Source organism: Lathamus discolor, chromosome 1, assembly GCF_037157495.1.
Source record: "Lathamus discolor isolate bLatDis1 chromosome 1, bLatDis1.hap1, whole genome shotgun sequence".
Taxonomy (NCBI): domain Eukaryota; kingdom Metazoa; phylum Chordata; class Aves; order Psittaciformes; family Psittacidae; genus Lathamus; species Lathamus discolor.
The window spans coordinates 138,074,118-138,091,443 of NC_088884.1; the positions used below are offsets into that span (position 1 = coordinate 138,074,118).

Here is a 17,326-nt window from a genome sequence, read left to right on the forward strand (position 1 = left end):
TCCACTGCATTAAGTGGAATGCAGGGCACATTGACCGCAGTTTTTAGAGTGTGACCATCCAGCAAATTCGTTATCCACCGAGTGGTCCACCTGTCACATCCATGCCCCTCCAGTCTAGGATGCTGTGTAGGACAGTGTCAAACTCCTTGCACAAGTTTATGTAGACACATCGGTGGCTCTTCCCTTATCCACCAATGCTGTCACCCTGCCATAGAAGGCCACCAAATTTGTCAGGCACAGTTTGCCCTTAGAGAAGCCATGTTGGCTGGCACCAGTAACCTCCTTATTTTCCATGTATTCTAGCATAGTTTCCAGGAGGAAACTGCTCCATCATCTTCCTGGGCTCTGAGGTGAGACTCATTGGCCTGTAGTTCCCCACATCTTCATTTTTCCCCTATTTAAAAATGAGGCTTATTTCTCCCCTTTTCCAGTCAGAGGGAACTTCACTAGACTGCCACAGCTTCTCAAATATGATGGCTTGGCAAATTTATCTGCCAGTTCCTACAGGACCTGAGGTTGCATCTCATTGGGTCGCATGGACTTGTGTACCTTCAGGTTCCTGAGATGATCTCAAATCTGATTTCCTGCAGCGGGCGGTTGTTCATTCTCCAAGTGCCTGCCTTGGGCAGTGTGGCTAGAGCTCCTGACAGTGAAGACCAAATACAGAAAAGCCACTGAATGCCTTGGTCTTCTCCATGCCCTGGGTGACCAGGTCTTCTGTTTCCTTACGGAGTGGGCCCACATTTTATCTTGTCTTCCTTTTATCCACAATGTACCTGCAGAAGTTTTTCTTGTTGCCCTTTACATCCCCAGCCAGATTTAATGCTGTCAGGGCTTTAGCTTTCCCTAACCTGATCCCCGGCTGCTCAGTTTCAATTTTTAATTTTTTCTTAAAATTCCTTCTGATTTCTGCTGGGTATGAAAACTGAGAGAAGGAAAAACTGATTTAATTCTTCCTTTTGTTTGCATATAACACACAAGATAAGTAGAAAGATGCTCCCTTTAAGAAGAAATGGAGAACTAGATTGGGATGGAGTCAGAATGGATAGGATAGAATAGGATAGAGATGTATTAGGAAAGGAGAGTCAGAATGGTTTATAAGTGCTTGAACATACTTTTCTTCACAGCCCAGAAATGAATATGGGACTCTGGAATCTTTGCTTTTCTGATCTATAGGAAAAATGATCAGATAAAATACCTTTTGTGTTTTTTACCTTTGTTCTCCCAGGCCAAATAGGTATTTAGGTCTAGAAGGTAGACGTCTCTTAAGGTTGCCCTCTTAGTACCAGTGAAGATCTATACTGATGGAGATCTGTAAACAAATCAAGATGGTTCCTTTAATGTTTCTTTTTGATCTATTTATGCTGTTTTCTTTTCCAAACATGCAGGAAATTGTATAGAAGCCCCAGTCAGAAGAATGTAAGATTTCCAAGTCAGTTAGAAGTTGCCTTTCCAATCTCAAAGAGCCTTTCTTGTGTGATGAATTACAATCTTCTGATTATGTTATCATATTCTATTTTTACCTGACATCCTTGTCTGTGGGATAAATGTTGGTCTACAGGGAACTAGAGCCCATACTGAGGAAGGCTATTTTTGTTAGGGCCTCCTGTAGGGCTTACTGATTGTAGCAATTGGAAAATGCAACGCCTGAGACTGAACTGAAGAAAAAAAATATCAGCTCATAGTAAAGAAAACATGATGTTATATTATAGAATGAGATTATTTCCCTGTCACTGTTGCAGAGAACTGTAATGTTGAGCAAGGCACTGGAATAAAAATTTTCTCAACTGTTGTTTGCATGCTTTCGGTTAACTGGACTCTTAATTTGTATTGCTGGGATTTATTTGTAATTGAAGCGTGCTCTTGCAGCTACAAGCAAAGGTAATAGGAGCTATTCTTTGAACATGTAAAATACCACTAGAGTCTTTACTCTCCAGGAAAAAAGACTATTGCACCTGTTAAACCTGCCCTTGGGACTAAAGAAGCAGCCCTTAATGGACCTACAAAAAGTGTAATAATTTCTCATCACAATCTTTCAGTATAGCAATGTGATATTCTTCACAATTTACAGAATCTTGTGGTGCACTGATGCTGTGATGCACCACTGAGCACTGGATATGCTTAGACATGCAGAGTGTGTTTTTCAAGTGACAAATAGCTCCAGTCTGCACTGACCACATGTGCAATTAATTATTCAGATTTACAATTTTACCTGTGGTTCTAGCATAGCAGTCCTTTCTATTGCACTATGGCAGTGGATACACACACACTCTCTGAGCACCTTCAGTTTTGGCAGCAGGGGATTATTGCTTTTCAACACATATATGTGCTTTTTTAAGCCTGAAATATTATTTTATCATCCAAAGAAACAGAAATCTTAGACTTAGTCAACTGACACACACATCCTTGTATGAAAAATGTGTTTATAGCAGAGCTGGCCCCAGACACAGCAAGGTGATGATCCAGGTCTGGGATCTAATCAGAGAACCTAGTCAGGAGACAGGGCCAGAGACAGGACTGGTGACAAGGTTCCAACGTGACTCTAAACCCACTTAGGAACCAGGGCCAAAGTTAGGGCTGCAGGCCAGCTACAGTATATATATGAGATATCTATCCAGGAGCTGGATCTGGATGTAAGCCTGTGTCTACAGTAGTGGTCAGGCAGGACTTGAGTGAAAGGCCCCAGGTGACAGGGTCATTCAAAGCCATGCAGGGCTTATTGGTTCACTCATTGTTCTGACTTTCACCATCTTTATAATTCCATTCTTCTGAAGACGTATAAAATGACATTACTTGTATGCTCTGGGTTACTTCACAACAGGCTGCTCTTTTGGAAGAGATTAAAAAGAACTTTCCCTCCATTTATAAGTGAAGTGTTGCCTTCAGAAAGGAGAGTTTATATGGTATGTTAGCAGTGTGTTAGTTTAGGACTGATCTTTCACTTAAGCTCTGTTTTTGTTTGCTTAATCAACACATTATTGTGAATAATACTTCACTGTAAGTCCTTATACTATGAATTCTGCTGAGTACAGCACCAGGTAAAATGTTGACACAAACATCATCATAGTCATTGACTTAATAATGGCTTCATCTGAAATTTACCTTTGTGCTATCATTTACTGCAGTGCCGAGCTGAGGTCATAAAAGCTAATGCTACTAAAAATTCTGTAATTGCATATTTGGTTATTTTTCCTTAATTTTAAACTGTATTCTGCATGAATATGCATGTTGGTAGACATGTTATGAGGGATACATGATTATGATGAGAATACTCAACATCCATTTTTCAGTTTTGACATGTAGATTATAATTATACTTTCCAGACTTTGTTCAGCCTCAGGTTCAGAGAATAAAGGGAGGAAAAATATGAAGCAAATTCTCCTATAGGAATAGGAAAATACAAATCCCCATTAAAATGGGAAAATTGGAGTTATGTTGTGGTCAGGTGCAAAATTACTTTAATGGAGGAAGTGATTCTATAGTGGCTGCTGAAAATGATGGGTTTTCATACCTGTGATTTGCATTGCGGTCAAGGTTGAAAGCTACAATTAGAAATTCTTATTGTCCTTGGAATACTTAGATACAAAGTCTGAATTACAATGAAATTTCTATAAGTAGAATTTTGAACTTCCATGAGATTTTGTTGTTTGAACTTGCTGTTTTCACGCATAGATGTATTTACTAACTTTACATTGTCACAGTGATGTGATTTTTTTCCTCCATCTCTAAAAGCTATTTCTCATTTCAGGTATGTATGTTTAGAGTAAAATTATTGGGTTTGGGTTTTTTTCACTGATCTTTTACAAGAGGTGAAACTGTTTTGTTCAGCTTTGTTGAGTAGCCTGACAGTTAACTCTGGCTTTTGTAAAGAAACAAACCCATACAAAACCCACAACCAAGTTTTGTACTGAATATTTGCTTATCTCCTTGACGTCTTTACTTTGCATTCCCACGTATGTCTGTATGCTTTACAGGGACTTTTCTCAGCCAGTGTTTTGGTTTTTTTTAAAGCAAAGGCTTAAAGTTTGGTCTGTATTGCATGGACTAAGGTGTAAACAAATTAATGGTGGTCTGCATCTCTGTATTTTAAGTGCCTTGAAGGACTTGAATGGAAAGGTACTTACAGGTTCCCTCCCTCTGAATATAATGGCCCTGCAAGGCATTTCCAGTGGGATGCCTAAAGCTCTAGGGGGAAGTTGTCTCTTCAGGTATCTTAATTCCCCATATATCTAACAGCAATAATGACTGTCTTCTGGTGTTCAGAGAATTATAAGAATGAGGAATCCTTTACTTCTAGAAAAATGTCTGTGACACTGTTAGGTCTTGACCTGGTAATCTTTTGCAAAACATTTAGGCTGGGAAGATCCATCTGTTGTAACTGTAGTTGGATATTTAATCTGGTGCATCTATTTAATAAAAACAAAACAAACCAAAAAAACAAACAAAAAAACCCCCCACAACCAAACAACCAAAACCAAAACCTAGAGCTTCTTTAATCTCGTCCTATATTCACTTAACAGTTCCTCTGTACAGCAGCTTTTTACAAGTAATGGTAGATTGAACTTCACTGATTAACTCAGCCTAGATAGCTATTTTTGAAATATCAAAAATTAAATGAAAATGCCAGTTTGCACTTGCTTGAACTTCATTAATTTGGGGTTTGTTTCTGAAGAGCCTTGATTAAGACTCACTGTTCTAGCCATCTTTCTTTTCTGCTTATTTCTTCTTACCCTGAGAAGCTTAACACACATTCTTTGTTTTCTTCTCTTTTGCAGCACTGTGTGGAGGAGAGGAGAGTTTCTTATGCGCCAGTGGAATCTGCATCCCAGGGAAACTGCAGTGTAATGGCTACAATGACTGTGATGACTGGAGTGATGAGGTCCATTGCAGTAAGTTTCTTAAACCTTGCACTGTTCCACTGAAGCACTGAATTCCTAAAAGGTGTTTCTCTTGGTACAGAATGGGAGCTTTGCGTAGTATTTGAGCATAATTGATATTTAGACTCTCAGTTGCCATTGAATGTGTTTACCTTTGCTCACTCTAGTCACAGCATGTATTTTTGATCTAACAAATTTTGTGCCTGGTAGGAGATTCTAAGATTTCTGCAAAAAGCCATGAGAAAATTAGGGAATATTTGGGGCTTTTTATTTATTTATTCATTTTCTAAATGTATCAAAAATAAGTATCAGAAGAGCACTTCTGATAATAAACTGAAGACTGTCAATTTTATCTTTTTTCCAGTCCTTGGCATTGATTTTGGAGCAGATACAAAATCATCTGTTTAGAAAGTTATCTTGGTCTCAACCCTGAATGTGGTTTATTTAAGTAAATCCCAGTATATGGTGCAGTAGAAAAGTGAAAATGTATGCTTAGTACCTCTATTTCTCATTTATTTCTCTGTGGTACTGTGTATCTTTAGAGCTCCTATGTGTTGACAAAAACATCCTTGGACTACTACCTTTGGAAAAGCTCAGCAAATATACAGTAGGAAAACAATGAAAAGGGAAAAAAAGAAAAAAGGAAAAACGTGGAATGATGACTGAATAGGGACTATAGTAGGACATGATGGCACAAAACAGCATTGTGCATTCAGACTTTGGAAAATGTCAGACCTGGGGCTGAGTTCCAGACTATGCAGTTTGGACTGTCCCCAAAAGATTTGTTCATATTGGTGATTTAAGAGCCTGGGCACTCCAAGACTCACAAATCTGCTTTTGAGGAAATTGCTGATAGATTTTATCTGGAATACTCCAAGGAATAAATGATGGCTGCAATTTCCTCCTGGTCTCAATATGAGTAAGTCTAGAGCTTGCTTTATCTTTAATAGCCTATAATGTATTTAATGGAAGTTGATATAATTTTGATTATGTAAAAAATACGGTATGTTTTTGTCTGAATTTTTCCTGTCACGTTTTTAATGTAAGCTAAAAGAGTAAAAATGCCTATGAGACTATGTATCTTGAGTTCCATTAGAAATGGGAAAAGAAGAAATTGGTAATATACCAATAAAAGTATTACAAGCATTATAAATTTCATAAGTTAAGATTACTTCTAAAAGAAAGCCTGTGTGTTAAATGATACAGGGTTTATAGGCAGAGGATGTCTTTTATTAGCAGTTGGTGAGAGGGGGTGGAGATCAAATAAGACCTTGAATTACACAGCAGAAATAGCAAAACTGAAGGATAACTTATTTGCCTGAAATCTTGTCTGATAAAAGATGCTGTGTTTCCAGCAGCCCTTGCACCTCTTAAATTCTTGAGTTACTCCACAGATTAGTTTGGGTTGGAAGGCACCTTTAGAGGTCCTCTAATCCATCCCCTGCAATAAGCAGGGGTGTCTTCAACTAGATCAGGTTGCCCAGAATCACATCCAGCCTGGCTTTGAATGTCTCCAGGGATCTACCACCTCTCTGGGCAAACTGTTCCAGTATTTTACAACCCTCACTGTAAAAAACTAGGGGGTTGGACTAGATGACCTTTGAAGATCCCTTCCAGCCCTAACTGTTGTATGATTCTATGCTCTGGTTGCAGCACTCTTGGTCACCTGTGCTCCCTAGGCTGCTTTTTATAGGTGTGGGGTTGGCTGTGCTTTCTCTGGCAATACTCAGGCATCAGTCAGCATCTCTTGAGAGAGCTGCTGGCTCCTGGCAGGTCTCTGCTCCCCTGGTGTTTCTCTGCCTCGGGAAATCTCCCTGTGTGCCAAGATCTACCACTTCACTGTGCATCAGGTCAGCTCTGGAGCAGCTCAACTCAGTGATTGACCACAGGTAGAGGAATATTTGTACTAAAACTTATTAAGGCATGGAAATACACCATTAAGATGCTCAGAACATCTTTGCTGTTACGGTGTACTGGTTGGTTTTGTTACCAAGTAATAATCCTAAAATGTTTTTGGCACAGCAGTGTCTTATTCCTGGGTTGACCTGCTGGAAAGTAGTGAAGGGGAAAGGGACCTGGGGGTCCTGGTGGATAGGAGGATGACCATGAGCCAGCAATGTGCTCTTGTGGCCAAGAAGGCAAATGGCATCTTAGGGTGCATTAGAAAGGGAGTGGTTAGTAGGTCAAGAGAGGTTCTCCTCCCCCTCTACTCAGCCTTGGTGAGGCCGCATCTGGAATATTGCGTCCAGTTCTGGGCCCCTCTGTTCAAGAAGGACAGGGAATTGCTTGAAGGAGTCCAGCGCAGAGCCACAAAGATGATTAAGGGAATGGAACATCTCCCTTATGAGGAGAGGCTGAGGGAGCTGGGTCTCTTTAGCTTGGAGAAGAGGAGACTGAGGGGTGACCTCATCAATGTTTACAAATATGTGAAGGGTAGGTGTCAGGATGATGGAGCTAGGCTTTTTTCAGTGATATCCAGTGATAGGACAAGGGGCAATGGGTGTAAACTGGAACATAGGAAGTTCCACGTTAACATCAGGAAGAACTTCTTTACTGTAAGAGTGACAGAGCACTGGAACAGGTTGCCCAGGGGGGTTGTGGAGTCTCCTACACTGGAGATATTCAAGGCCCGCCTGGACAAGTTCCTGTGTGATGTACTGTAGGTTACCCTGCTCTTGCAGGGGGGTTGGACTAGATGATCTTTTGAGGTCCCTTCCAACCCTTGGGATTCTGTGATTCTGTGATTCTGTGAAAGGTGCTTTGTTTGGGATATTTGGTTTGGTTTTCATTATCTTCCCTCTTCAGAGTGCTACAAAGAAGTAACTTTCGAGCATCCTGGCAGTTCATATCTCCTTTTATGACAAAGGGCACAGCCACATGGGAAGGCAGCTATGTTCTTGGTCTCATTGGAATTAAGAGGTTTCTTCTTCCACTGAGGAAAAAAAAAAAAAAAAAGCACAACTACTAAACTTCCATTAATGAAAAATAAATGGCAAAAATTACTATTAACCCTAAAAATACATTTTCTTCGGGTCCAGACAATGTATCTAAGTTATAAGTGTATGAGTAGTTAGAGGAGCCTGCCATCTTTGGCAGTGCTCAAGGCCAGGTTGTACAGGTTGTTAAGCACCTGGTCTAGCGGAAGGTGTCCCTGCCTGTGAATGGGGGGTTGGAACTAGGGGATCCTTTTGAACCCTAGTCATTCTATAATTCCTATAGGAATCATTATAAATAACTGAAGGTTATAATGAATTCATAATTAATTTTATTAAGTGATTAATTTTTTTAACTTTTAAAACACTTGTCCTGCGATCGAAGTATAGGCCATCAAACTTAATTCTTATCCTAGGTTTACTCATAAGGTATTTCAGTCCAGTTTGAAGATAGTTCAATAACTTTAGCAGTGACTGGCATTTCCATAATAATGAGAATATTCAATACTCCACAGAATGTAGTTGCTATTCACCATTTAATTATTAACCAGTTGGCAATATCTGAGAAAGAAAACAGAATTTTGATTTTTTAGGCTTTGTTCTATTTTGTATAAACTGAATTGTGACTGTTAGTGCTTACACACAGCTTGCCAGTGTTTAGTGGGATTCAGAACAACACACAGAAAAGTTGTTCCCTTCTTATGAAGTCCAAACTGTATTTGCTTATAGGAAAGTTTTACCTAGCATGGAATGAAATTTATTTTCAGATTTTGTTGTTAGCCATGAGGATGGGGGTAATATGGAGCATATGAAACAAAAGCAGCAGATTTAACTCAGAGTAAACAGCATGAATACATTGAAGAGGATAACTAGGTATAAACATACAGCTCACTTACTAATTTCTGCTCCACTGGTTGCTGGGAGCTGTTTTGTCTGCATGAGAATGGGTAACAAGGACTGTGGGTAATATAGATGGAGAAAAATATTTGTTCTAGCAAACAAACTTACATAGCAATAGGCAGTTTAAGACCAAAAATTACACAGAAAGGCAAGTATTTCTGCTGCTTGAGTTTTGTGAAGAGACCACATGACATTCTTCATGTTGGCCATTAAGGTGAGGAGCATCTTCTTGTTACAGTTACTTCCCAATGAGATTAAAAGGCTCTTAAACTTAAAAGGCCAAGCTTTATTAGAATGTAAAAGAAAAAAAAAATAACCCTCTAAGAGGGAAAAATAAAGAAAACCCGTTGCAAAAGAAAACTGAAAGAATCTTGATAAGGCAGAATAGAAATGGATTTGCAGACAAAACTGCGTTTGCTGACTGTGTCCTTGAAGGTTGAGTCATTGGGCTTGGTTTCAGTCAACTCAGGAACTTCCTTTTTCTCAGCATATTTGGTCCTGTTTTTTTTTCCCTTGGTAAATTTCTTTATCACAGTGGAGCCCTGTCCATGTGTTTATTTCCTGTTCTTTCCAGCTTTGTTTCAGTCTCTGATGTGCTTTAGGTTTACTTGTTGAACTCCCGCTCTGCCTCCTCTACTCTGTAAATGCTGTAACATAATATAGAATCGCATGCAGACAGGTAAGTTTCTCAGGGATGACAATAATGATATGATGACAAATAATGATAATTTGGGGTCAGAAATAGATTTCTCTCACGCTATATTTGAGTTACAATAATTTACTCTGATATATGTTAATGAGAGGGGTTGAAAATTGAGGCGGATTGAAAACTGGATGAATGGTTGGGCCCAGAAGGTGGCAATCAGAGGCATGAACTTTATGAATTGCAATATAAGATGTACAACAGTCTGATATAAATTATTTAGCTTCATGCTTTGCTTGAAATCAAACAATTCAAATGAATCATTGTTTCTGTAGGAAGTGAATGTAATGAAACTGAATGTGTAACCTCAGTAAGAAGAAAGGCCACATATATCCTAAAAAACTTATTTTACTCATTTGCACTCAATCTCATTGGTTTAATTGTCTCACCCCTAGTATATACACAAATGGTCTGGCCAGAATCACTTGTCTGGCAACAAAACCCACTAGGCTTTTGTGTCCTAATGTTTTGTTTGGCAGCAACAGTTTACTCTTATTACAAACATTTTACAGTCTTAACAACCCTGTATCACCTGGGTTGTTGTTGATCTTTGGGTTGACTGCACCCTAGGTCAATTTGCAGATGACACCAAATTGGGTGGGAGTGTTAATCTGCTTGAGTTAATCTGAAGGCTTCATGGAGGGATCTGGACTGATGGGCTGTTGCCGATTGTGTAAAATTCCCCAAGGCTACATGCTGGGTCCTGCACTTGGGTTACAAAAACCCCATGCAGTGCTACAGGCTGTGGAAAGCTGCCTGCAGAAAAGGACCTGGGGGTGTTGGTCAACATCTGCTGGGCATGAGCCAGCTTGTGCCCAGGCAGCCAAGAAGGGCAACAGCATCCCGGACTGTATCAGTAATACCGTAGCCAACAGGGCCACGGCAGTGATCATACCCCTGTACTTGGCACAGGTGTGGCTGCATCTCAAATCCTGTGTTCAGTTCTAGGCTCCTCACTACAAGAGAGACATTGAGGGGCTGGAGCGGGTCCACAAAAGGGCAACAGAGCTGGTGAAGGGTCTGGAGCACAAGTCTGATGAGGAACGGCTGAGGGAACTGGGGTTGTTTAGTCTGGAGAAGAGAAGGCTCAGGGGGACCTCACTGCTCTCTACAACTGCCTGACAGGAGGTTGTAGTGAGGTGGGGGTTGGTCTCTTGTCCCATGTAGCAAGACAAGACAAGAGGAAACAGCCTCAAGTTGTGCCAGGGGAGGTTCAGATTGAATATTAGGAAAGATTTCTTCACCAAAAGGGTTATCAAGAATTGGAACAGGCTGCCCAGGGAAGTGATTGTGTTGCCATCCCACCCAATGCTTCGTCCAACCTGGCCTTGAACACTGTAAGGGATGGAGCACTCACAGCCTCCCTGGGCAACCGATTCCAGTGTCTCACCACCCTAACAGGAAAGAATTTCTTCCTTATATCCAATCTAAACTTCCCCTGTTTAAGTTTTAACCCGTTACCCCTTGTCCTGTCACTATAGTCCCTGACGAAGAGTCCCTCCCCAGCATCCCTATAGGCCCCCTTCAGATACTGGAATGGGGTGACAGTAGATGAAGCCCGTTCACGTCAGTATCATTGGTCTTGAAGGCACTACTCAACCAGGCTTGGTTCATAATTCGAGATTTAAAAAAATGTAAATGTATCCAGAGGCATTCTCCTGGGATGTCCAGGTTCCTGTTGAAGCTTCCCACATCTGCAGTCCCAAAATACAGAACTTCTTATATTTGTTTTAGATATTACTGTATTGGAGAGATGTCCTTGGTTTTTAGTTATGAGATGACATACATTAGGGACAGAGTCATCTGTCCCTGTACAGGTGACTTTATCTGAGCTAAATGTCTAAACTAGCTGTATGGATTTTTCTCTTCTTCTCTTTGATGGGCCATAATAAGTATGCAGGCAGTAGTTAGGCGTTAGAAGAATCCATGCCTCTTTTTGAACGTATTCTTTAATTTACTTAGCTGTGTCACTACTTTCGCAGCTGCAGCCGAAAACTGGTATTTAGGATTTCACCACGTTTCCTTTACCATTTGTCCGTGACTTTGTGCAATGTAGGTTGCCAGCTGAGGAATCGGAATTCAGCTCAGCTGGCTATCACATAGGAATCTGAACAGGAAAGAAGCTGTAACAAATATCTACAAATGTGTAAATTATCAGTGCCAAAACTTGGGTCTATCAGAAGGATCCTGATGAACAAGTTTCACATGTAATGTACCAAATGCAACAGGCTCTCTTACATCCTTCTGGCTGCACTTAGATGCAAACTTTCTTAGTATGTACACTTGCTTCCTCTTCCTTCCTTTGTGACTTTCTCAATCATGCTTCTCTTTCATCGAGGGTGAGCAAGATGAAGACCATTTTGGTAATAAAATACAAATGAAACTGTTTACACACATGGGCCACTGCATGCCACACCCCAGGGTAGAACGTCTTGTTGAATTAAGGTCTTATTTACTCCTTGAAGCAGCGCAAAATGTACATTGAGTCTGCACGTATGTATTTAAACATACAGCTTTAAAATTTAAAACCCTGACATCTTTTAATGTAAAATCATGAGGGTTCAGCTGAGCTGATTCGTGGTCAGAAGGACAACATGATGCAATAGTGAAGTGGTGAAGACAGGGTGTGCATGAGTAGAGATCGAAAGGTTGCGGAACACGAAGGTTTGACCAGGGTTTATTTGTGTTTTGTGAAGTATACGATAGGAATTAGTATTTAATTGTATGAAAACTGAGTTTGTACCATCATTGTCTTTTACAAATGGCAGCTGCAACGTGCCCATCTTAGAATCATAGAATCATAGAATAGTTAGGGTTGGAAAGGACCTTAAGATCACCTAGTTCCAACCCCCCTGCCACGGGCAGGGACACCTCACACTAAACCATCCCACACAAGGCTTCATCCAACCTGGCCTTGAACACCGCCAGGGATGGAGCACTTGCAACCTCCCTGGGCAACCCATTCCAGTGCCTCACCACCCTAACAGGAAAGAATTTCCTCCTTATATCCAATCTAAACTTCCCCTGTTTAAGTTTTAACCCGTTACCCCTTGTCCTGTCACTACAGTCCCTGACGAAGAGTCCCTCCCCAGCATCCCTATAGGCCCCCTTCAGATACTGGAAGGCTGCTATTAGGTCCCCACGCAGCCTTCTCTTCTCCAGACTGAAAAGCCCCAACTTCCTCAGCCTGTTTTCACATGGGAGGTACTCCAGTCCCCTGATCATCCTCGTGGCCCTCCTCTGGACTTGTTCCAACAGTTCCATGTCCTTTTTATGTCGAGGACACCAGTACTGCACACAGTACTCCAGGTGAGGTCTCACAAGAGCAGAGTAGAGGGGCAGGATCACCTCCTTCGACCTGCTGGTCACTCTCCTTTTGATGCAGCCCAGGATACGATTGGCTTTCTGGGCTGCGAGCACACACTGCCGGCTCATGTTCATTTTCTCATCGACCATCACCCCCAAGTCCTTCTCTGCAGGGCCGCTCTGAATCTCTTCTTTGCCCAGCCTGTAGCTGTGCCTGGGATTGCTCCGACCCAGGTGTAGGACCTTGCACTTGTCATGGTTGAACTTCATAAGGTTGGCATCAGCCCACCTCACAAGCGTGTCAAGGTCCCTCTGGATGGCATCCCTTCCCTCCAGCGTATCAACCAAACCACACAGCTTGGTGTCATCAGCAAACTTGCTGAGGGCGCACTCAATCCCATTGTCCATGTCAGCAATGAAGATGTTGAACAAGACCGGTCCCAATACTGATCCCTGGGGGACACCACTCATTACCGGTCTCCAGCCGGACATCGAGCCACTGACCACAACTCTTTGTGTGTGGCCATCCAGCCAGTTCTTTATCCACCGAGTAGTCCATCCATCAAATTGATGTCTCTCCAATTTAGAGAGAAGGATGTTGTGTGGGACAGTGTCAAACGCTTTGCACAAGTCCTTGTAGATGACATCAACTGCTTTACCCTTATCCATCAATTCTGTAGCCCCATCATAGAAGGCCACCAAATTGGTCAGGCAGGATTTCCCCTTAGTGAAGCCATGCTGGCTGTCACCAAGCACCTTGTTGTTTTTCATGTGCCTTAGCATGCCTTCCAGGAGAATGTGCTCCAAGATTTTGCCAGGCACAGAGGTGAGACTGACTGGTCTGTAATTCCCCGGGTCTTTCATTTTCCCCTTCTTGAAAATGGGGGTTATATTTCCCTTTTTCCAGTTGTTGGGAACTTATTCTGATGGAAGTAACTAGCTACCCCATACAATATATTATTGCCAATATCTTGAAGGAAATGTATGTTAAGACTGTTAGATTTTCATCAAGTGAATCTTATTTCCTTGCAAGAAAGTTTGTATTCTTTTTGTTTAACCAGTCAGTGTGGCCAGGAGAGCTGCCATACCCTAAAGGACACTGCAGCTACATAGGAATGAATGTAAACAGGAATGAGGGTATGGATGGAAATTAAACAATAAGCTTACCCGGTGGAAACAACATAAAAAAAGACAGCTTTGTTTCATTTGCATGAGGAGCAATACAAACACAGAAATTGTCAGTTACAGACTGATTGGTAAGGATAAAGATTGCCAGAGTACTTCATGCCATTGCAAACTCAAAACAAGTGATGCTTATAATTTTGCTTTCAGCAGTCTTTTGTTATGCTGAAAGTGTTCTGTTCTGAAACTAGAACTTCAATATTTTTATTTAGTTTGGGGTTTTTGGTGTTTACTTTTCTATGCCTTTTGTTCTTGTAAAGTTAAATTAGCTATTGACTACAAAGCTCATGGTTTAGCCATATTATTTTGCATTATGCCCTGAAGCATTGTCCTTTGTATTGTGCTGTAAATTTTGTCTGTACTTTCTAAGATGATGTGAAACTCATAGAAAGCACAAATGCTTCTATGGGGGAGCGGAAGAAGTGATTCTTGTTCAAGTTCTAGAATTGAGGGTGGTAAGACCTTGCAAAACTTAGAGCACTCACCTAGGAGGTGGAACACTTGGCTGACATTGATCTGGAGGGATAGAAACCCCACTGCACCTTCTGTGAGAATGCTGCACCTTAAAATGTGTAATATACTTAGAAGGGCACCCATCTTTCAAAGTGGGACCACTGTGCAATCTTGAACACAGGAGTCACATACCAAGAGGAGAAAAGCAAACGGTAGCATGATTCTGTTGTTTAGCGGTGGAGCATCTCAACTGAGGGGAAAGACTTGTGCCTTGTTCCACTGCCTGCTCTCAGTCCTCTCTCTGTATGTTTTCCAGGAAAGAGCTCACATAAAATGCCCACTTATCCCAGTAAGAAAGGGCACAAAGAACTTCCTTGGTTCCACTGGCATAGCTTCAAAAGGAAGAAGGGGTGGTCCAGATACCTGTTCTGTATCCTGGTATTCTCCCTGGAAAAGCCAGATGTGAAGAAAAAGCTTAGAGTTAAAAAGTTATTACTAATGGGACCAGACACTGCCAACCCTGTTTTCTCTTCTCCCCCCTTTCTTAACTACTACAAGTTAGATTCCATGTTTCTATCAAACATTCTGGATATTCTCAGAGAGCGGCCCTGTGGAGAAGGACCTGGGGGTGCTGGTTGATGAGAAAATGAACATGAGCTGGTTTCAGTGTGCGCTCGCAGCCCAGAAAGCCAACCGTATCCTGGGCTGCATCAAAAGGAGTGTGACCAGCAGGTCGAAGGAGGTGATCCTGCCCCTCTACTCTGCTCTTGTGAGACCTCACCTGGAGTATTGTGTGCAGTTCTGGTGTCCTCAACATAAAAAGGACATGGAGCTGCTGGAACAAGTCCAGAGGAGGGCCACGAGGATGATCAGGGGACTGGAGCACCTCCCATGTGAAAACAGGCTGAGGAAGTTGGGGCTTTTCAGCCTGGAGAAGAGAAGGCTGCGTGGAGACCTCAGTACCTGAAGGGGGCCTATAGGGATGCTGGAGAGGGACTCTTCGTCAGGGACTGTAGTGATACAGGACAAGGGGTAACGGGTTAAAACTTAAACAGGGGAAGTTAAGATTGGATATAAGGAGGAAATTCTTTCCTGTTAGGGTGGTGAGACACTGGAATTGGTTGCCCAGGGGGGTTGTGAGTGCTCCAACCCTGGTGGTGTTCAAGGCCAGGTTGGATGAAGCCTTGTGTGGGATGGTTTAGTGTGAGGTGTCCCTGCCCATGGCAGGGGTGTTGGAACTAGATGATCTTGAGGTCCTTTCCAACCCTAACTGTTCTATGATTCTATGATTCTAATATTTATCAGGGCTTTACTGAAGGACTCAGCCATAGAAAGAAAGTCTAAACCCACCTAGGGCTGACAGTCCAAAGAATTCTTTGATCAGACAGCATTAGGCCAAATCATTCGAAACCATTGCAAGATCAAAGGTAGGCTAAAAAGCATGATGTGGGGATCTTGATTTTGCTGATAGAAGCTTCAGCTTCACCTAATAGCTACATCAGGTTCTCAAGTCTGTCCTAGTAATCTAACTGATGAAACCCACAAACTTAATCGAGAACTGTATGTGTATAAATATAATTAAACATTTTGGTCCATATGTGTAAACAGAGCGCTTTCTCCTCACAGCATTGATCAAAAAAGCAATTGGTAATAAAAATGTCTAAAAATTGCTTTTCATCTTTCTTGTTCTTCCATATTAGATTCTAATAAACTGATACACATTAGGTATTAATGCACACCAGTAAATTGGGGGTGTATCTTCAGCTAATTTTGATTTAGTCAATACATTCATAGCTTATATGAATGTTCCAAAGTCATGTTAACATTTTACAAAAATTTGTTTTGTAGACTGCAGTGATGATGTATTTCGCTGCGACACAGGAAAATGCCTAAATTATACATTTGTTTGTGATGGATATGATGACTGTGGAGACCTTAGCGATGAACAGAACTGTGGTAAGTGAAAGTTTTATGCTTTTCTGAAGTCTTTAAGATACCAGTATTGCCTAAATCAGCAATCTTTTTCCTTAAGCTATTGAAAGAGTGATATACTCTGCTGTTATTCTCTTTGGGCAAAGTAAAAACAGCTCACAAATTTTATGTGCCATTTGTAAAGATTTAAAGGAAAGTTCTGGGTCAATCAAAATTTTGAAGGTAGTGGTATTTTGAAGAAATACTGTGATTCATAATTTGTTTTAAACTAGTTCAAGATGTTATGTTTGTTTTCTTGCTAACATGGCTGAATTTAACTGAGATTAAAGGAAACCATAAGAGCTTACGCACTGGTTATGGCAACTGTTTTGTAGCTGAACTGTTTTCACATGAGCTTCAGAGTGAACTTTCATATTTTGATGATCAAATTATGTTTCTTTCAAATTCTGCTTTCAGTCAACTTTGTATGTTCTGCCTTCTTATATTTGTCTTTCTACCTACACTTGAATTTCATAGGGAAAAGATGAAGTTTTGCCATAAAAAAGAATAATTAGCACATGTAAATATTGCAAAACTTTGAAAGCCTTAGTTTTTTTAACTTTTGCTCCTGGTGCTACACCTAAGAGAAATTAAGTGCTCTAAAATGGGTGTTTTAAATTTAAAATGTTATATCTCACTTTTATTCTTTTGCTTTTCTGACTTTTTTCTTTTGCTTTTCTAAGGAAAATCACAGAAAATTTCAAAACTAAAAATCAATGCACATTTTTTCTGATAGTTTTTTTATGTTTCTTCTCCAAATTAAACATACTGTAAGACTCCAAGATCTTTCACTACTTTTTGTCCGTTCTGGTTGTTCCTTTTTTTTTTTTTTGGTCAGTTGGTTGGTTTTTGTTTGTTTGTTTTTCATAAACCGTCTTTAATTCAAGACTTTTCTGAATGTTTATCTATCTCCTACCATTGTTATCTTGAGATAGGGTTGGGGTTTTTTATATAGAAAATTTAAGATCTAACTTTTTGTACAGGTTACAAGTGGGTCTCAT

General features: G+C 40.9%; 1 protein-coding gene across 4 annotated transcripts in view; it reads left to right on the plus strand.

The window, feature by feature from the left end:
• Positions 1-17,326, plus strand: part of CORIN (corin, serine peptidase) — a 146,247-nt gene that overhangs the window by 70,485 nt on the left and 58,436 nt on the right. For all 4 annotated transcript variants that reach the window (XR_010616572.1, XM_065697812.1, XM_065697819.1 and 1 more), the window contains 2 exons: positions 4,776-4,889; positions 16,203-16,310. Coding sequence is in view for 3 of the 4 variants with exons in the window: in XM_065697812.1 (XP_065553884.1) it covers positions 4,776-4,889; positions 16,203-16,310 (222 nt within the window). In the remaining variant the exon portion in view is untranslated. The remainder of the gene's footprint in view (positions 1-4,775; positions 4,890-16,202; positions 16,311-17,326) is intronic.